The 21023-nt window shown below is 42.8% G+C and overlaps 2 protein-coding genes across 2 annotated transcripts; both read left to right on the forward strand.

Annotated features, from left to right (window-relative positions):
- Positions 1–7568: 7568 nt before the first annotated feature.
- LOC130994285 (uncharacterized) lies at positions 7569–8714 on the forward strand. Its single transcript, XM_057919332.1, has 2 exons — positions 7569–8151; positions 8305–8714. Exons 1-2 carry the CDS (start codon positions 7569–7571, stop codon positions 8712–8714), a joined length of 993 nt encoding a protein of 330 aa, XP_057775315.1.
- Positions 8715–11188: 2474 nt separating this feature from the next.
- On the forward strand, positions 11189–11665 carry LOC130994287 (uncharacterized). The gene has a single exon (XM_057919333.1). The coding sequence runs from the start codon at positions 11189–11191 to the stop codon at positions 11663–11665; it is 477 nt and encodes a 158-aa protein (XP_057775316.1).
- Positions 11666–21023: the final 9358 nt, after the last annotated feature.

Consider the following 21023-nt stretch of genomic DNA (forward strand, 5'->3'; position numbering starts at 1 on the left):
CGCTTCTATCAGTGGAATATCTGGACTTGCTCTCTCTCTCTCTCTCTTTTCCCTTGTAGTGCTGTTTGTGGAACTTCATGTACTTGCGGAATTTGGATTCCATCTTGTTGAACCTCTCAGTCAACAAAGCATATTGACTGAAAAAGTCTTCTGGTTTGAGTTCTGTCGGTTCCTTTTACTGCTTCTTGCTTTCTTTTGCTGAAACTTTCAGCGCTGCTTCTTTTGATGCTGATGGAGCATCTTCGTCTGATCCTCCAGCTTTTCTTTGTTTCAAGATTTCTCTGGATGTCGAATTCATTCCCAACGAGATCCGAGAAAAGCTTGTTCCTGGAAGCTGGTTGAATCTTGGCTTGTTCTGATGAGCAACAACATAGATCTGCCAATCTCCTCGTAGAAGTGCTCGTAGAATCTTCAGGTTGATCTCTCGTTGAGTGTATTTGTCCTTCGAGATGGATTGGACTTTGTTCAGGATCTGGTTGAATCTGAGTTCCATATCGTCGACTGATTCATTTTTGAGCATGAGAAATGAGTTGAATTTTTGACAAGCTATTGACAACTTGTTCTCCTTTATCTCCTCTAATCCAATGCACATTCCTTCAAGAATGTCCCACATCTCATTTGCAGTCCTGCATTTGATGATCTTGGTGACGTGCTTGTTTGGGACTGTGCCGGAGATGATGCTTTTGGCGAGGTTGTCGAGCTCATCTTGCTTCATTTCTTCTGTGGTGAAATCAACCTTTGATTTGATCTAGACTTCATCAAAAGGATCTTTGGTTGGGTCCAAAGGAACTCTTTTGATCACCTCTGTGACGATGATGGGTCCTTTGGTGATGACTTCCCACATTCGGCAATGTTGGGCGTTGAGGAAGCTCTCAAGTCGAAACTTCCATATGTCGTATTTTTTAATACTAAACATAGGTAGTGAGGAGATTCGGCTGTGGTTAGTTTCCATAGTACAAGAAGAAAGTAAACAACAGATAGGGAAAACGGTAAGCACTTTTTGAAAAGAAAAGAGTTTTTGAGACCTTTAGAAGAATATGATCTAGTTCAGTAGAACTTGGTCAAAGCAAAATTGTTCTTGCGAACAACCTGCTCTGACACCAATTGTTAAGTCCCTTGGGGTCTCGAATAGGTGTATGGGGGGATACACCTATAGGCTATTTTTCAAACGAAAACAAATTGACACAACATTTTTCAGCTAAAAGAGTTTAGCAAGACTTAGGTTGGCGACTGATACTGAATACACTTCAGTAAGGAGTTATCAGTTAAGTCAAAGACTTTAATTGATACATGTTAGGCTTCAGTCGAGTTTGTAAAACAGAGGAGTAATATGAATCTCGCTGACTATCCGAAGATTTATCAGTTCGACTAATATTACTGGCAGCGGAAAACTTTTCTTTCGAAATAGCCGTTGTGATTAAATAAGTTGTCAAGGTTTATGTTTCACTTTGCTATTAATTAGTTTCAGTTGATAAAACGTTTGTGCAGATAAGAAAGATAAATACTGAAAGCGATAAATAACAAGGGGATTTTTACGTGGTTCGAAAAATACTTCCTACATCCACGGTCAGTTGATCAGACTGACAAACTTCACTAGGCATGTGCTTATGGGTGCACAACAAACCTAGACAACTGAAGATCCTATCTTCAGTACTAACACACTGGGTTGGATTTCTCACTCTTAGCTTCACTAAGACAAAACTATGCCTTTCCGCAAAGACTAAGATCTGTTGGAGTCAGAACTGTCATAGCCCGATCCCGACGCTAGTGATAGCGGGGTACGAGTATCGATACGACTATTTTAAAAGAATAAAAGACAAGAAGAATAGATTGAACATCAAGCGGAAGCTCGCATGAAAAAGCGTTAAGGAAATCATCATAAATCAACTCCAGGGGTATAAACGTCAACATCGTCATAACTCCATAAATATCAGGAATTTCAAGATAAAAAACAAAGCAGGTATAACTTATTTTTCATAAGGAAACATAATATTCAGAGTATCGCAGCAAAAGGCGAACCGATTATATGTATGAAGACACATAACCGAGAGTAAATTACTTGATTTCAAAAGAAAACAAAGTATCTTAACCATCAAGACTTTATCGACAAAAAGGAAATACGATAAAGTAAATACGTCATCTAACAATCCCCCACCAGCACCAGACCAATCTCGCTCCTCGCTTAGCCTGCACATTTAGAAATACATGCAGGGCGTGAGTACATAATACTCAGTGGGCAAATGCCGAAAAATAAGAAAGGTGCTCTTAGAGCTATAGGTTTGAAACTTGCCACATCTCAGCAATACACAGGAATAAGTTAGCGTAAATGAATCTGTGCATGCAGTTTTAATAATAATCATCATAAAGAAACGATAGCGCTATCAAAGTACTCATCATGTATGTACCACATCTACAACTCATTATCATCAAAGGTACTGAAAAGTAGGCCTCCCTCTCAAGTACCGTGACCGGCCGACCCGAAGACGGCTCACAGTCACCTCTGTGCACAAAATCCCGCTTGTGGCAGGGCCGAATTCGTCTCATCAGTAGAGGGTAACACACAAGTCATTATCAGCAAAAATCGGCAAGTCAAACAATTCTTAAACATCATTTATCTCAAAACATTTGATAAACTCACAACATCATCAAATCATTTTAGAAAGCTCGCATGATATACGTATACTCAAAATATTGCCCACCTGAAATCCTTCGCTCAACTTGGAAAGGAAAACAGGTGACTTACTTCTTCGTCTCGCTCGGGCCTTCATATATCATCATCATCGTCATCGAAGGTTCATGTGATAAAACAAACCTTAGTCAGAAACTCATTTACTAAAACCAATCTCGTCTCAAACTATAACTTCTCACTCAACGTCTATTTACCCAATTAAATCTCGATCCCTAAGTATACTTAACTTCTAAGGATTCACAAGTCCTACTCTTGACCTAACTCTCAACTCGGATCAAACTCGTAGCAATCAAGCACATAAACAAGCATAAACACATAAGCATATCAAATCACACATAGACATGTCACAAACAAACTTCATTCTGCACTGACACGACTTATAAACGTCACCAGACTCGGCACAGAACTCCACTGGAGTTGTGACCTATACCATTTGAAACCTCTTTGAATCTAGTTTCATTCAAAAAAAAAGGTAGGATTAAAAACTCCAACTAGTTTAGGAGATATGACTGTTTTACTACAGTCTACCATATTCGGCTGTTTTGAGCAATCGAAAGATTTGATTTTTAAAAAATAGTAAACGTTGTAAAAAAGGTCTGACATTTGGTGGGTACATAGATAAGACAATAATGTCTTAAAAATAAAAATTTGGGCTCCAAAACGTTAGGGAAAGATACTAGAAAAGGTGACTCTATTGGCTACTCACCGAACATTTCGGCAGAACGTAGCAGTTTTGGTTTTCCATTTTATAAAAATAGTAAACGAATTCCAAGTGACTTGAAATTTTACCAGTATGTTCAAGACTCTCTTATAAACGTATTATAAAGTCTTCAAGGTGTTTTAGTAACAAAAACCTTTCGAAATCAGTAGGTCAGTGCGTCTCGAAAATAACTCCCAACTCAAACTCACAAGCAAACATGTTCAACTCTACACTTCTTCAATAAAAACTTCCCAAAACTCATCTTAAACACTTATAGCACTCAAAAACATTCAAGCACAACATATTACTCATCACAACTCAAACTTGACTCTTCTCTTACATCTCAAACTCAAATCTCAAAGAAAACGTTTCAAAGAACGCATCGTTTCAATTCTCATCTCATTTTCATGCTCAAAATTACTCAATTATTCATATATGACCTCATACATCACATAACTCATTACACATACATAGATTCTCTTATATCATGCAAACTAAACTCGAAGAAAAACTCACGTATCAACGTAGACTCTTAATTAAAGCATGACAAACGTCTACATAATGATCGTAAAGCAATTAGACCTCATTATACCAATCATCGACCTCTCAATATATGAGAACTCAAAAACTTATATAAACTAAACTAAGTCAAAATTTTATATAACTAACAATTGACCTAACCAAACATAATTAGACACTAATACCATGCTCAATTTCAATTATCCTAAGCCAATTCACTTAATTAACACATAGGCACGAAAGTCCTAATTTTTATTAAACTAAACTTTTTGAAATTCCACAAACACACATGAAACTTTAATCCAATCATAGATCTATCAATTTTAACCATTTAATCTCACATATAAACCATCAATTAACAATTTAGGGCATAGATACACATATCCCTAATTTTATCAAACTAACTCACATCAAAGTCATCAATTAACATCATATCCTCAATCTACTCCATCAATCATCATCTTAGACATCTCATAGACTCATTCTCATCATCAATTCATCATTTAAAGCATCAACTCAAAATTTCCCAAATTTTGGGTAAACTAAACTCATTCAATTTTTACATCTCAAGGCATAGCTTTTCAAAACACACATCAATCATCACCAATCATATCATAGATCACATTTCTCATCCCAATTCAAGGAAAGAAAAAGAAAATTTTTTGAAGGGTAGAAATCCACAATTTTCGAAAATTCTAAAAAAAAGAAGAAGAGGGTGATTTCTTGCTTCAATCTTCCACATATGCTCACATATAATATCATACAAGTTAGATCTATGAAATTAAAGATCACTTACCCAAGCTTACTGTTTACCTCGTATTTGGGCAGTTTTTGTGTATGTTTCTGCTGTGCATTCGAGCGTGTTTCATGACTTTTTGCCCTATATTTCACGTGCTCGATGATCTTTTTGGGTGTACTATTGTCGCGTGCAGGATTCGTGAGTTGCCAAGTGTTTTGGCGTTGTTTCGAGCGATTTTCGAAGGCAGGCTCACGGCCGCCGCCGTGCCACGGCGGCCACCGTCGAGACGGCGACCGCGGCCCCACGGCGTGGGCCGTGCAATTTTTGGAGGTTTCTGCGAAGGGCACTCACGGCGGCGCCGTCCCACGGCGCCGCCGTCCCTGGCGTTTCGGCAGTTACGGATTTTCCGTATTTAAGCCCATTTTTAGGGTTTTTCTTCACATCTTTGAACACAGCAGCCTCTAGGGCGAATTTCCACACTTTTCTATGGTTTTTGGAGTTTCTAAACATTTTACTTTAGCTTTTGGAATCATTGGATCGCTTTTGATGTCAATCAACATTCACCGGATTAGTTTTCTCGGATCACTACGTTTTTGAAAGAACTCACTTTAATTTCTTAGTTTATTTGAATCCTTGGTTATTTGAATTCCTTCGTTTATGCTTTTGATGAATGAGATGATTTGAGATTGTTGTTATTGAATCTTGATTAATTACGTGAATCATTGTTTCATTATTGTTGCCTACGGATTTCTCTTCGTGATGAATGTCTAGTACTTTCTTTTATGGTGATTTGAGCTTTCTTTGAAATTGAATTGATGCTTGATTTAGTTTCATGCCTAGGTAGTGATTAATCGTTGATGATTCATGAGTTTATGATCGTTTGGTTAGAGTGCTTGATTGAAACCCTAGTTAACAAGTTTAATGTTCAATCACTTTGTTCCTAGTTATTATATCTCTACTGCTTTAGTTGTTGTTTATTGCTTCCTTTCATTTACGTCTTGGTGTTAGAGTGTGAGACAGTGCCTGACCCAACTACCCGATTAGAGTGTTTAGGTTTCTTTTCCGTTCGTGTGAGTAATACAATTAAAGCCCTGCTAAGCCTTCCGTGTGAGACGACTTGAGTCACCTTACCGCCCTAGGACGACCTCGTATAAATTCGAGTCCATCCGTTAGGTGTTTTTGGATGAGTCAAATTTTTGGCGCCGTTGCCGGGGAAGGCTTTAGCATTTGATTGTGTTGCATTTGTTTTCTGTGTTTATTTTTGTTTCTTTCTTTCAACTCGGTTATTTTCTCCCTCCGGTGCGTTTGATTTGTTTGTTCGTGTTGTGTATGCAAGGACGCAGAAGCTTGAAGAGAAAGCTTGCACCTTACTACGACAACATACATCGACCCCGTGAGATCCTTTCAAGCCTGGAGGAGGAGTCCGAGTCCAGTTCGAGAAACCTTGTGGAATCACAGTTTCGAGAGGAAGACTGTGAAGAGAGAATCACTTCCAACCCCATTCTGGAAGACTTTGAGGATTCACGCTCAGTTGACTTAGAAGACCCGTTAGAGAACGGTGAAGGGCGTGAGCAAGAAGAAGAAGAAGTTCGTCCCAATCCTTACCAAGAAGCCATGGCGGAGCAGAATGTCCAATACATGGGAGATTTCTCCAGGCCGGTTATTGGGAACACTAGCACTTCAGCGATAGTGCTTCCCACAGCAGTCCGGAATTACAATCTGAAGGCCAACGATTCAAATCTGCTGCCGCTCTTTCATGGGATGCCGAGCGAGGACGCCTTACAGTTCGTCCGTGACTTCTGCACTCAAGTGCAGACCTTCCCACTGCTGGAACTCACCGAGGATCAGTTGAGACTCAAGTGCTTACCTTATGCACTCAAGGACCGGGCCAGAACGTGGTTGCTGTCCCTGCCGCCGAACTCCATCACTACATGGGTAGAGGCGTGCGAGAAGTTCATGCTCAAGTACTACCCTAATCACAAGACTCAAGAGAATAGGACCCAAATAATGAACTTCATGCAAGGAGCAGACGAGCCTCTCCACGAGGCTTGGGAGAGATTCCAAGAGCTCCTCCGCCAGTGCCCGCAGCACCAGTTAGCACCCGTCATGTTGATGCAGTTCTTCTATGACGGATTGATTCAGACGGCACAGTTTATGGTGGACAGTACAGCAGGGGGCAACATTGCCCGACAGCTGATGAGCTCAAAGAGATCTTCGACACACTTGCCGCGAGCTCTCAACAAAAATCAATTAGAGGAAGGAGGGTCGAAGCCAATGCAGTAGCCCCAAACAATGAGCTGCAGAAGCAAGTAGCGGACCTGATGAGGCAAGTTCAACACCTAAGAATGAACCAAGTGGAGACGCCATCCGTTCAAGCACCACCAGCTCAAGCACTGCCAGCAGACGGATGTGGCATATGTGGCGATTTTGGCCATGGAACCAACGAGTGCCATTGAATGGGGGAGTTCACACCTGAAGGGGAGGCAGAGGTCTACGCTGCCCAGGGATACCCGGGGAGGCCTCAATTTGAACAGAGGCCCATGTTTAATCAAGGGCAACAAAATTCCAACTCGGGTTGGAGAGCTCAGCAGAATTCTGGATGGAGGAACCAAGCGCCTGGCCAAGGGTCGGGATCAAATCAAGGAAATCAATTCCGCCGCCCTCCTCAGCAATTTAGGTATCAGAACCAGTAGCAGTTCTACCCACCTTAACAGCAGTTCCCCTTTCCTCAGCAGCAGAACTACCCTCAAGCTTATCAGCAGCAGCAGCAGCCCCCGCAATATCAGCAGTATCTACAGTTCCCTATGCAGCAAGGGAATTATCAGCAGCAGCAGCAATTCCAGACTGCCCCCCAACAGTTTCAAAAGCAAGCTCAACCGCAGAAGCCGTCTCTCGAGGACACCATGCAATCCTTTATGGAGATGACCAAACAGAACATGGAGTCACAGTCTGCTACAATCAAGCGTCTTGAGACAACCGTTGGACAACTCTCAGGGACCTTGAACCAGATGCAACAGCAGCAACAACCAGGGAAGCTCCGTGGACAAGGATTGCAACCTCATCAAGCTCAAGCTGTCACAGTCCTACGGAGTGGAAAGAAGGTGGACAACAAAGTGGAGATCCCTATTGACGAGCCCCCTAAGGAAACTTGTGAGGAGGAGATGGTGAAAGAAGTACCCCCACCGAGAGAAGAAGAGCAGCAAGGAGAGCCCTCGGTGAAGCTTCACAAGGCCACCAAGCCTTACAGACCACCGATCCCGTACCCAGGTCGGTTGAGAAATGAGAAGCAAGATCAACAATTCACCGACATCTACAACATGTTGGCAAAGGTGAATGTCAACTTGCCACTTCTGGACGTGATCAGAAATGTCCCGGCCTATGTGAAGTTCTTTAAGGAGCTGGCGTCCAAGAAGAGGAAGTTTGTTGACAACGAGAAGATTCTTGTGTCCGAGGTTGCCAATTCCATCATGCAACAGCCCTTGCCACCCAAGCAACGAGATCCAGGTAGTTTTGTTATGAATATTGCTTTGGGGAATGGTAAGGAGGCCTCGGGTATGCTTGATTTGGGGGCAGGAATTAATTTGATGCTGTACTCTATTTTTAAACAACTAGAGTTAGGCGATTTAAAACCCACTCGAATGTGCTTGCAATTGGCAGATAGATCAGTTAGGTATCCTCGTGGGGTCATTGAGGATATTTTAGTTAGAGTGGGTGGTTTAATCGTGCCTGTCGATTTTGTTGTGCTTGAAATAGGAGAAGTTCATGAGAATGGCAAAGAACATACTTTACTGCTAGGAAGACCATTCATGGCCACCGCTAACACGTTGATTGATGTGAAAAATGGAACAATAAAAATGACCGTGTTAGGAGAGTCCGTGTCTTTTTCTGTGCATCATAGTCGCGCTTTGCCATCATCTTCATTTACTAATGAATGCTCCTATATAGATGCTATTGACGGCCTCGCCGAGATGGTTTATGTGCAGGAACAAGAGATAGTGGAGGTCTTTGCAGGATCGGCGGATATGGAGGAGTTTGCTCGGGAAGCCGAGGAAAGAGAGAGAGAATGAAGAGACAAACTCCCCATTGATGAGCCTGTGGTGCTTGAAGATGCCACGAAGTGCAAAATCCCCAAATTGGAACTCAATGAGCTCCCCAAACACCTCAAGTATGTGTACTTGGAAGAAGGAGATGAGAAGCCCGTGATAATATCCGCCGAGCTCACTCATGAGCGAGAAATGGCATTGATGGAAGTGCTAAGGAGCAACAAGCTGGCATTTGGGTGGGGCCTTGCCGACATTAGTGGCATTAGCCCAGCCACGTGCATGCATCGGATTCACCTCGAGGATGGAGCAACACCTAAGAGGGATGGCCAACGAAGACTAAACCCCGTCCTCATGGAGGTAGTACGCAAGGAGATACTCAAACTATTGGCGGAAGGGATCATTTACCCTATCGCCGATAGTGAGTGGGTAAGCCCAATGCACGTGGTGCCCAAGAAAGGAGGAATCACGGTTGTCCTGAATGACAACAAGGAATTGGTGCCGACCCGTCCGGTCACGGGTTGGCGTATGTGTATTGTCTCCAGGAAGCTAAATGCCGTCACAAAAAAGGATCATTTTCCTCTTCCTTTCATTGATCAAATGTTGGATCGTTTAGCTGGTCATGATTTTTACTGTTTCCTTGATGGTTTGTCAGGTTATTACCAAATAGCAATCGCGCCGGAGGACCAGGACAAGACGGCGTTCACCACCCCATTTGGTACCTTTGCGTGGAAGAGGATGCCATTTGGGCTGTGCAATGCACCGGGGACTTTCCAACGGTGCATGATGTCGATCTTCGCGGAAATGATAGGTGATTTTGTTGAAATTTTCATGGATGATTTTTTCGTGTTTGGTAATTCGTTTAGTGATTGCTTGGGTAAAATTAATTTGGTGTTAAAAAGGTGTATAGAGAGTGGGCTAACTCTTAGTTGGGAAAAGAGTCACTTCATGGTGACTAGTGGCATCGTTCTTGGCCACGTTGTGTCAAAAGATGGTATAGAGGTTGATAGGGCTAAGGTGGAGGTGATTGAAAAATTACCCCCACCAATTGATGTGAAAGGCATAAGGAGTTTCCTAGGTCATGCCGGGTTTTACCGGCGTTTCATTAAGGATTTCTCTAAGATTACCCAACCTTTATGTCGTCTGCTTGCTCAAGATGTGGATTTTGATTTTGATGAAACTTGCATGCATGCTTTTGAATTGCTGAAGCTTAAGTTGAGCACTGCACCTGTTGTTGTTGCTCCCAATTGGTCATTGCCTTTTATGATTATGTGTGATGCATCAAACTCCGCTGTGGGAGCCGTTCTTGGTCAACGTGTTGATAAAATGTTGCGTGTAATTTACTATGCTAGCTTGACTTTGAATAGTGCACAAGTGAATTACACCACCACTGAAAAAGAGTTGCTTGCTGTGGTTTTTGCTTTAGACAAGTTTCGTGCTTATATCATCGGGTCTAAGGTAATCGTCCATAGTGATCATGCGGCTCTAAGATATTTGTTGACTAAGTCCCAAGCCAAGCCACGTCTTATCCATTGGATTTTATTATTGCAAGAGTTTGATCTTGAGATTAAGGATAGGAAGGGGAGTGAAAACTCCGTTGCCGATCACTTATCTAGACTTGAGCATAATGTGGTTGACACGAGTCAAGATGTCATACATGAGTCCTTCCCGTTTGAGCATACTTATGAAATTGCCTCTGTGCCTTGGTTTGCTGATATTGTCAATTACCTTGCTTGTGGGGAATTAAGACCCGATTTAACATCCCAAGAGAGGAAAAGATTTTTGGCTACTTGCAGGAAATATTATTGGGAAGACCCTTACCTTTTCAAGTTGGGAAAGGACGAGGTGATTCGGAGATGCATCCCGGATTTGGAGCAACAACAAGTGTTGAAGCTTTGCCATGAGGCCCACTGTGGTGGACATTTTGGTGGACAAAAGACGGCTCACAAGGTCCTCCAATCCGGTTTGTTTTGGCCAACTCTTTTCAAAGATGCTCATACTTTTTATCTTGCTTGTGATCGATGTCAAAGAGTAGGGAACATTGGGCGCAAGAATGAAATGCCCCTCACGAGCATTCTTGTTGTTGAGATTTTTGATGTGTGGGGCATAGATTTCATGGGCCCCTTCCCTATGTCTTACGGTTTTGAGTATATTTTGCTTGCCGTTGATTATGTGTCCAAGTGGGTTGAGGCCATCCCCAGGAGGACATGCGATGCTAATGTGGTCTTGAAGTTTGTGCAGGAAAACATATTGTGTAGGTTTGGATTCCCCAAGGCTATCATCAGTGATGAAGGCAAACACTTCTGCAACAAGCTTTTTGAGAAGCTTATGAGGAAAAACGGCATTACTCACATCCTCAGACCTCGGGGCAAGCCGAGACAAGTAATTGGCAAATCAAGGGCATACTCAAAAAGACGGTCCAACCCTCCCGTAAGGATTGGTCTCTTAAGCTCAACGATGCTTTGTGGGCGTATCGCACCGCCTTCAAAGGAGTCCTAGGAATGAGCCCCTACCGCCTTGTCTACGGTAAAGCATGCCACTTACCGGTGGAGGTTGAGCACCGAGCTTATTGGGCAATCAAGGCCACAAATTGCGACCTTACAACCGCGGGGAAGCACAAAGCCTTGCAAATGGAAGAACTCGATGAATTGCGCAACGAGGCGTACGAGAATGCAAGGATCTACAAAGACAAAGTCAAGAGATTGCACGATAGCCGTATTGTGCCCAAGAATCTCCAGCCCGGAATGAAGGTTCTTTTGTTCAACTCAAGGTTGAAACTCTTCCCGGGCAAGCTCAAGTCTCGTTGGAGTGACCCTTTCATTCTTAAGGAGATTCTCCCTCATGGCGCTGTGATCTTAAGCAAGGAGAACAACGAAGAGACGTTTACCGTCAATGGGCATAGGGTGAAGCCCTACCTGGAGCATGAAGTGGTTGCCGTTGTAGTGGAGTCTCAAGCACTCCACGACCCAACGTTTTGACAAGCTTTTTACCGTCGAGCTCTCGACCTTAACTAGAGTGCTTCGTGGGAGGCAACCCACGTTTCTTTCTCTTCTCTTTTCCTTTTTGTTTTGTGTGGAGTGAGTTCTTGAGGTGTTTTATTATGTTGTTGTTGGTTTTAGTTGGGTTTTCACTAGTGTTTAATTGTGGTGTTGCAGGAAATAGGCTTACCGGACTGTCCCCGAGCTTAAAGGATGTGAATTTGGCTGCTGGACAGCAAAATCATCAAAAGGCCGAAAGGGGGGGATGGCGGCCGCCGTCTCACGGCGGGCGCCGTCACTTGCGCATCACCAAAAGTTTCAAAAAACTCACCAAAAGCCGAAGGGGGGTCACGGCGGCCACCGTCCACCTCATTCTATGGCAAACCTCAACACCTACAAGCACCGCCGACACCTCATCGTCACCGACGAAGAAGATGAGGCTCCCCTTAGCCCTCCGGCTTCTCCTAGCCGCCCACCCCGTCCTCCCACGCCACCAAAGGATATCCGCCATGTCTATAATGCCCCTTTCGCCATCTATGAAGATTGGGAGGGCACTCGGTGGACGGCGTTAAAAGGGAAGCAAGTCACCCAACCTCGCTGTCTTGATTGGCCACTGCTCAGAAGGTTGAAGCTGGACAAGGCCATCGAGACACATTTGAAGAATATGGGACTCTACAAGTTTTCACAAACCACGCCGCCGGGCTTGCTTCCGTTGCATTTGGAGTTCCTTTGCACCCTCAACATGACCGTCGACAAGTCCGAGCTCCACTGTCGCATGCTGAATACGCCATGCGTCGTCACCTACCGGATTATGAATGAAGTCTTTGGGTTTCACCCGAAGCGATTGAAGGGCATGCCGGATACTTGGGTGGCCATGAATGCTTGGAAAGAGTTGACGGGTTTGCCCACTTGGACCGGCCAGGGTGCTCCGAGCAACCAACTCATAGACGCCGACATCGGCGTGCTACACAAGTTCTTGTCCATCTGCATTGTGGGCAAGGAACATGCCAACAAAGTGAATGTGTCAGAAGCCTATATGCTTTGGTGTGCAAAGCGTAAGAAGAAGATCGACGCCACCACCATCATTTGGAACCAGCTGCACACCATGGCCCGCCATGGGGGTTTCAAGCCCTCCCTGACTCCTATCTCTACCGCCCTGGCCCTCCATTTCTGCCTCTTCCCGTCGACCCAGGTCCCCGACCACCTGCGCGCCTCTGTCACTAGGCCGATCGATCGCTCAGAGCTAAAGACATTTGTGGCCGCTGATTTCACCATCATCCCACAGGCCCAACGCCCTAATGTGCGCTCCATCATCCTGCAACTCAACCGGGGCGAAGGCGCTTCATCCTCGGCGCGCCATGTTTTAGATGACGATGATGAGGACGATGATGCCGAGGAGGAGGAGCCTGCGCCACCACCTGCTTTCGTCTATGATCCTGAGGCCGGCCCTTCCAATGCCTTCCAGCAGTTTCAGGCCCACTTTGACGAGTCCTTTGGCCAGTTCCGCCAGGAGGTCTACTCCCGTTTTGATACAGTGCAGGACTCGGTGGGCGGCATCTATAACAGGATCGACGACATCTATGGTCATCTGGACCAGCTTGGTGGCCAAGTGACGCCCATGCAGCAACAGTTAGGCGACATCTATGGCCGTGTCAATACCATAGGCGAGGACGTCACGCGTTTGCGTGACCAAGTGTCGTCATATGATGCTCGGTTTGCCCAATACAACCAGGGCCTCACCGACGCCAACCAGGGACTCACCGACACCAACTACTACATCGCCGACCTCGAGAGGCAGTGGGCCGCCTTCTCCTTGCAGAACCAGGACCAGTTCCGGCACCCCCCGGGCCCCCCTCGGGGCCCCTACTGAGCTTCCTCTTACCCACCTTTGTACATATTCTTGTCTTTCTTTTCTTTCTTGTTTTATGCTGTTTTTGTCTTGTGGGTTTTGTGGTCGCTTGTTTTATAGGTTCTTGGTCGCCGCCCGCTCTACCGCCGTCGCCGTGTTGGCTGCACTCCTATTCAGGGACGTTTTCTCACTTTCTCCTTTTTATGCCCTGAGGACAGTGCAAGTTTTTCTTTGTGGGGGAGGGGCGTTATTTATTTGTTGTGGGGGTCTTATGGTCCTGTCTTGGTTGTGTTGTTGATTGTGCCGCATACGGAATTTATGATGCTTTATCACTACGTTGCATGCTTGGTTGTGGTGCCCTGTTTGCTTGTCTTGGGGCGAATGGTCCCCTCCTCTTGTTTTCTTGCCTGTTTTTAAGTACATCGCATGATTGATGGTGATTCACTAGCGATTCTGGATTGTGTCTGTGTGGTTTGTTATCCTTGTTTTTCTTGATTGATTTGTTCCCAATGAAGTGTAATTAGTTTAAGGTTTTGGTGCAACACCCTGATGAGCAACTCTTGACGTGATTTGTCCTGTAGATGCTAATGGGAGTGTTTTCAGTGTAATTTCCTAATATCTGTCTCTGTTTTGAATTGTTTGGTTGGTTGTTGAGTTTCTGATAGCCTGGGTCTCTACTCCTCTAATGATTTCATTATGAGCATGGGAAACCACACGAGAACATTTTGGATCACCTCCAAAAGTGCAATCTCGTGAATTATGGCCCATCTATTAAGAGCGAAAATAACTTGACCCAAAAAAAAAAGAGAAGTGTAATATGAAAAGTGAAAGAATAAGAAAAGGAATGAGATATGATTGTAAAGGAAATTGCATTAGGAAATTCACCCTTAGCGGAGAATTGGGTCTGATCGGATTGAGTTGTATCACCTTGTTGTTGCACTTTTAAATCTTAGCTTTGAAAACTTGATTGTGGGACATTGATTTCCTGAAGGACTTGGATTGGTTTGCGTTTGCTTGGTGAGAAGAATCGCTTGTGGATTTTCTTTCGATTTTGTGTTTGTTGCTTGAGGACAAGCAAGGATTTAAGTGTGGGGGGATTGTTTACCTCGTATTTGGGCAGTTTTTGTGTATGTTTCTGCTGTGCATTCGAGCGTGTTTCATGACTTTTTGCCCTATATTTTACGTGCTCGATGATCTTTTTGGGTGTACTATTGTCGCGTGCAGGATTCGTGAGTTGCCGAGTGTTTTGGCATTGTTTTGAGCGATTTTCGAAGGCAGGCTCACGGCCGCCGCCGTGCCACGGCGGCCGCCGTCAAGACGGCGGCCGCGGCCCCATGGCACAGGCCGTGCAATTTTTGGAGGTTTCTGCGAAGGGCACTCACGGCGGCGCCGTCCCACGGCGCCGCCGTCCCTGGCGTTTCGACAGTTACGGATTTTCCGTATTTAAGCCCATTTTTAGGGTTTTTCTTCACATCTTTGAACACAGCAGCCTCTAGGGCGAATTTCCACACTTTTCTATGGTTTTTGGAGTTTCTAAACATTTTACTTTAGCTTTTGTAATCATTGGATCGCTTTTGATGTCAATCAACATTCACCGGATTAGTTTTCTCGGATCACTACGTTTTTGTAAGAACTCACTTTAATTTCTTAGTTTATTTGAATCCTTGGTTATTTGAATTCCTTCGTTTATGCTTTTGATGAATGAGATGATTTGAGATTATTGTTATTGAATCTTGATTAATTACGTGAATCATTGTTTCATTATTGTTGCCTACGGATTTCTCTTCGTAATGAATGTCTAGTACTTTCTTTTATGGTGATTTAAGCTTTCTTTGAAATTGAATTGATGCTTGATTTAGTTTCATGCCTAGGTAGTGATTAATCGTTTATGATTCATGAGTTTATGATCGTTTGGTTAGAGTGCTTGATTGAAACCTTAGTTAACAAGTTTAATGTTCAATCACTTTGGTCCTAGTTATTATATCTCTACTGCTTTAGTTGTTGTTTATTGCTTCCTTTCATTTACGTCTTGGTGTTAGAGTTGTTGGATTTGTATACTGAAAGCAAGAACGTTTTATGCTTGTATACAATGTTTCCTAAGTTCACTATCTAATCTCCTATCTGATTGTGTTCATGATTGCATATGTATGTTCTTTATCTCTATATAAGTAGATTATATGGTGTGTTGTAGATCACAGAAAACCATATAATTGGATTAACCTTAAGAGATATAATATGATCACAGCCGAAATAACTCTAGGACAAGTTATTGGTTTAGGCTGCGGTATAGATGGAAGTAGTTTGTCTTGACTACTTATCTATACTGGTACGTTATACGTATTGATAGGACCACAGTGAGATATATTCTTCTATCTGACTTAAGTGAAGAATTAAAGATCTCGGTGACTTATAAGATCTTAATACTAATAAGATGTCAGATATATATATTGATTCGTTTATCACTTTGACTTACTATGAGCGAGAGTTATATAGTAACTTGAGTACTCTGTATCTTGGGTGATAGTGGTTAATATATGATATCTGATTATCTGTATTAGTACTCGTATCCGGTATAGGATAATGACATCCCCTTAAGGAGCTCAATAATGTTTATTGCGCTAAACCCTTTAGGTTGATTAAGTTCAGGCGCAATAATAAGGTTTGAGTGGTTCTGCTTAAGGATAACAAAGAGATTAATTAATTTAGGCTGTCAGAGCTCTAATTAATTAATGGATGTCGGATATTTTAAATGCGAGGATTTAATAAGTCTAAATACAAGCCCCGACTCATCACCGGCAATAAAGGGGTAAGTCAATATCGGTTCTCTAGTGGAATGAACTGATATTTATAAATTAATTATGGTCTGGGCTGACCATAGATAAATTAATTTATTTGAGGCCCATCTTTATTCCTTGTATCTGGTCCCTGGACTGGCCCAAAGACTCCTAGCCCTAGTATAGAGAGAACACGCCTCCTACATTATTTCTGGCGCCTCCTACGTATTTTATTCAATATATAATACAGCTGCCAGCTCTCAGGAAAGACACACTGATAAAATATTAGGGTTTTGGAGAGCTGTGTGGGGCGCAGGAAATCGTGTGGAGCATTCTCTCTTGGGACTTTCACAGTTCGTTGTCCATCCAACGGTGAAAGCTGAGCGGGATACAGTTCAGAAGATCTGAGCTGGAGTCAGATTTTCGCAAGAAATCAAGTTCTGGCAGTCTCCGAAGAACAGCCATAACTTCCTCTACAGAAGTCCGATTGAGGTGAAACAGGCGGCCACGGAAAGCTCTTTCGAAGACAAAAACGTCGTATTTCTGAACAAAATACGATTGGAGGTCGTTTGAGCGGTCAAACGGAGCGTTGAAGTTGGCTGACCTGTTCAGCGACAGATTGACGAATTCTTTGGAATTCCTCAGGTATTTTCTAACTCCAACGTGCAGTTGTTAAATTCATAGGAGCATGTTAGGATTAATCGTTGTATGATAAATTAATAATAATCCAAGAAACGATCATCGGGCAAACGGAGCATTAATTCAGTTTAATATTCCTTCAATTGGTATCAGAGCCCAGGATTAATTTCTTGGCTCTATTATTAATTTATGTACGATTAATAATGTGCGTTGTTTTTACTGCTGCTGTTCTTCGTGGTCTGTTGATTCGTGGGATACGTCGTTTTGACATTGTAATCGTTTTTCACCACGAGAAAATCCGTGGTTAGATTAGAATTTCAAATTGTATTTGTTTTTCCGTTATAATCTGTAAAAATTGAAAATCGAGACGAAGACGACGATGAATCAACATCGAATGGACGGAGGTTGGAGAGCCGGAGGCAGGGCGGGCTGTACGCCGGGTTGCCGCTGCGCGCCGGGCTATTGCTGTGCGCGCCGGGCTATACGCCGGGCTGCCGCTGCGCGCCGGGCTGCTGCTGCTGCACGCCGGGGCTGCGCGCCGGGAGGCTGCTGCTGCACGCTGGGGTTGCGCGCCGGGCTGCTGCTGCTGCACGCCGGGGCTGCGCGCCGGGAGGCTGCTGCTGCACGCCGGGGCTGCGCGCCGGGCTGCTGCTGTTGCACGCCGGGGTTGCGCGCTGGGAGGCTGCTGCTGCACGCCGGGGCTGCGCGCCGGGAGGCTGCTGCTGTGCGCCGGGCTGCCGCGTGGGGCTGCTTCTGTGCAGCGCGCTGGGAGCTGTGGCGTCGCCGCCTAGGGGGTCCCAAACCCTAGGTAGGCGCGAGTTCCTACAAATCCTAGGGGACCCAAACCTTAAATTCAAAGACGGGCCTGATAAAGATGTTCGGGCCAAGTTTTACATTTTTTGGGCTTTCTTTTCTGTTTTAATTTTAATAGATTAGAATTGGGATTCCACGAATTGGTCACGAAGAACTTTATCTTTTATTATGTTCTTTGCATGTCGTGGTGTTAATCCTTTATGCTCGTTGCATGCTGTTTTTGTTTTTGCTTGTTAATATGTGTTTATTAACTGCGCTTAGACAAGCATGCTAGGTTTATCGTTTTCTTAAGCATGTTTTAGAATTCTGCGAGCATGTTTTTACATGTTGCGTTCTAGAAGAGCATGTTTAGGATTATGTGTTGAGCATGATCAAACCTTTTGAAAGAAAAAAGACTAAGCTGTATTAATAATTATATAGTTGATTAAAAATTATTTAAATTTCCACAAACGATCTCAAGACAAAGTGATTAAGAATGTGAGTAAACGTTCACACGATCGTGGCTTACTTCATGTTTGATTTCACAAGTTTGTCAAGTTGAGATTTCTATTAAAAATATTTAAATCTATTTAAGTAGTGAGAGTTATGCAGTAAACGTCCACCCATCGTGGCTTACTCGTATAATTTTTCACGAGTACTTTAGAGGATGGAATTAAATAAGATAACTAAGAAATTAAATTGAATGCTGCATGGTCCTAGTGAGTATGTCAAATTTGAGAATTTAATTTCGAAGTTAGATTGTGGTTATTGTTTAATAATTTTTATTCTTAAAATTATATAGACCTCCACATGCGGTCTCTAGACAAAGTGATTAACAATGTGAGTAAACGTCCACCCATCGTGGCTTACTTCATTTTTGTTTTTCATAAGTTTGTCAGAAGAGGTTTCTATAAAAAAATATTTAAACCATTAAAGTAGTGGGAGTTATGCAGTAAACGTCCACCCATCGTGGCTTACTTGTATAATTTTCACAAGTACTTTGGAGAATGGAATTAAATAAGATAACCAAGAAAATTAAATAGAAAGCGGCATGGTCCGAGTGAGTATGCCAATTTCAAGAATTTAATTTTCAAGGTTAAAATGTGGTCATTGCTTAGATATCGTTTCAAGTACAATGTACAACTCCCCAACGGAGTCCCTTCTTGAATATGATATGGTCTAGTTAAGGTGCCAACTATTAATTTCTTTTGTCAAAAGGTAAAATTGACATGGATGGAAATTAAATGACTAAGTAAATAGTCTGATCGAGGAGTTTGTGTGTAAACGTCCACCCTTCGTGGCTTGCACATGGAACTCTTTGAGCGGTTGGAGGTTTCACTAATATTATTTTTATCAAAAGGTTACAATATTATTGTTACGAACTATATGCGTTCTTGTTCTTACATGTTTTAAATTGTTTACTTTCAGAGATGTCTATGTCTCTTATTGTTTATTTATTCTTGCACAAAGTCTTTTAACCGGTCCACATATATAAAATGGAAACGCAGTTTTTGGATTTCTATCTTTATCACAAACTAACACAATTTTTGTGTTGCTTACTACTCCGCGTTCTTATGGTCCGAACAATAGTCAACTGATGAGAAAAATGAATTACATAAAAGGTGGCATAAGACGAATAATGTGGTTATATGCTATATTATGAGTATAATGTCACAAACCTTGTAGCTCCAACATCAGGGCATGGACGATGCTATTAGCATCATGCTGAATCTCAAGAAAGTGTTCGGAGAGTTGGACTGAGCTGCTCATTTAAATTTGATGAGAGTAATCTTGTTATTTTTATGAGTGAGCACAGCTCAGTGCACGAGCATGTCATGCAAAATTTTGACGGACTTGACTTGCTCAGTGGGAGTATCGACGGTGAGGCAAAAGTCGATATTATCCTGAACTTTCTTCCCAAGTCTTTTAATTAAGAACTTCCGCCTCAATGCTGTTATGAGCAAGAAAGATAATACTTCTTTTGAGTTGTTGAATGCTCTAGTTACGGCTAAGGAAGTTGTGGAAAAGAGATGTGCAAGCACTTGTTATTGCCAAAGGAGAGCCATCTTCTTCGTCGAATGACGGGAAGAAGAAGGGTCCAAGGGGCAAGAGAGACAAGGGAAATAGTGGGAGTAGTGGTGTGATAAGATTGAGTATTGGAGATTTCTTCTTTCAATACTCAAGGCAAAGGGTTAAGGTACTTCACTTGCTATAGTAACTGAGACATGTCAGCTCGTTTTCTACTCAGTTGTGAGTAGTGGATAACGAGAGAAACTGATAATGATTGTTGCATCTTGCATGGCTTTTAGGCTGACAAGGAAGCTGGGAAGTGATGAGATGATTGTCTTCGTAGGCAACGTGACTAGAGTCGCAGTTGTTGCAATTGGAGACTTGTCTTTAAGTTCTAAAGACATAGTTTAGTTTTTGAGAGTTCCTTATCATGTTTCAAAACTTTGAATAGATGGATCACATGTCATTTTTGATAGTAGTATTTCTATCATAAGAAATGACAAAGTTGTCTATTCTAGTATTTTGAACATCTCTCTTCATACTATAACTTGTCTACAAAATACCTTTATATTGCATTTACATCATCGAACAAAAGAAAGAGAAAAGTTAAGGCTAATATCTCATGAGGATCTTACACATATATTGATACCCTAGAAATAGGTCACATCTATCTTAACAGGATCCAAAGGCTCGTGTCTAAATAAGTACATTGGATTCAATCCAGGTTGTACTATTTCGAACCTGCGAATCCTGTATAGAGGAAAAGATGGAGACCATGTCATTCATGGCAAAGGGGATAAAGGGCCAATAATGTGTTAGGAATGATCTTTTCTGATTCATTGTCAGTGTTTGGGATTCCAACCCAGTTTACTTCACCATGTAATCCCTACATAAAATGGTGTAGTGGAGAGAAGAAATAGGTCATTCTTGGAAAAATATGTCCGATGATGAGTTATGTATCTTTGAAATTAGTCCTAAAGAATCAGAAGGTGGTTATTAGCAATGACACATGATTCTTAGAAGTGGACTATGAGAGTAATCACTAATCCAAGTCAGATAGTGTGCTTCAAGAAATTGAAGACATTAGACAGGCGATTCCATCACCCAAGCCAAGTGCGCAAGAGTTTTGTACCACAAGACACTGCACGCACTGTTGACACACATGTGCCACCACAGATCCATTGTAGTGGGAGGGTTGTGGGACAACCCGATCGATTTATGTTCTTGGGAGAATCTTTGGATTCAGTCCCTGGTAGTGAATATAAGAGAATCGACCCAGATATCTACTTGGAAT

The sequence above is a fragment of the Salvia miltiorrhiza genome, chromosome 7, assembly GCF_028751815.1.
Source record: "Salvia miltiorrhiza cultivar Shanhuang (shh) chromosome 7, IMPLAD_Smil_shh, whole genome shotgun sequence".
NCBI classification, from domain to species: Eukaryota; Viridiplantae; Streptophyta; class Magnoliopsida; order Lamiales; family Lamiaceae; genus Salvia; species Salvia miltiorrhiza.

What these genes read in the sequence shown, in the direction of transcription:
- LOC130994285 (XM_057919332.1), top strand. Translation starts at nt 7,569, where the DNA reads ATGACCAAACAGAACATGGAGTCACAGTCTGCTACAATCAAGCGTCTT. An exon ending in ACCCAAGCAACGAGATCCAG is followed by an intron (nt 8,152 to 8,304) that starts GTAGTTTTGTTA and finishes TGCAATTGGCAG; the next exon opens with ATAGATCAGTTAGGTATCCT.
- LOC130994287 (XM_057919333.1), top strand. Translation starts at nt 11,189, where the DNA reads ATGAGCCCCTACCGCCTTGTCTACGGTAAAGCATGCCACTTACCGGTG.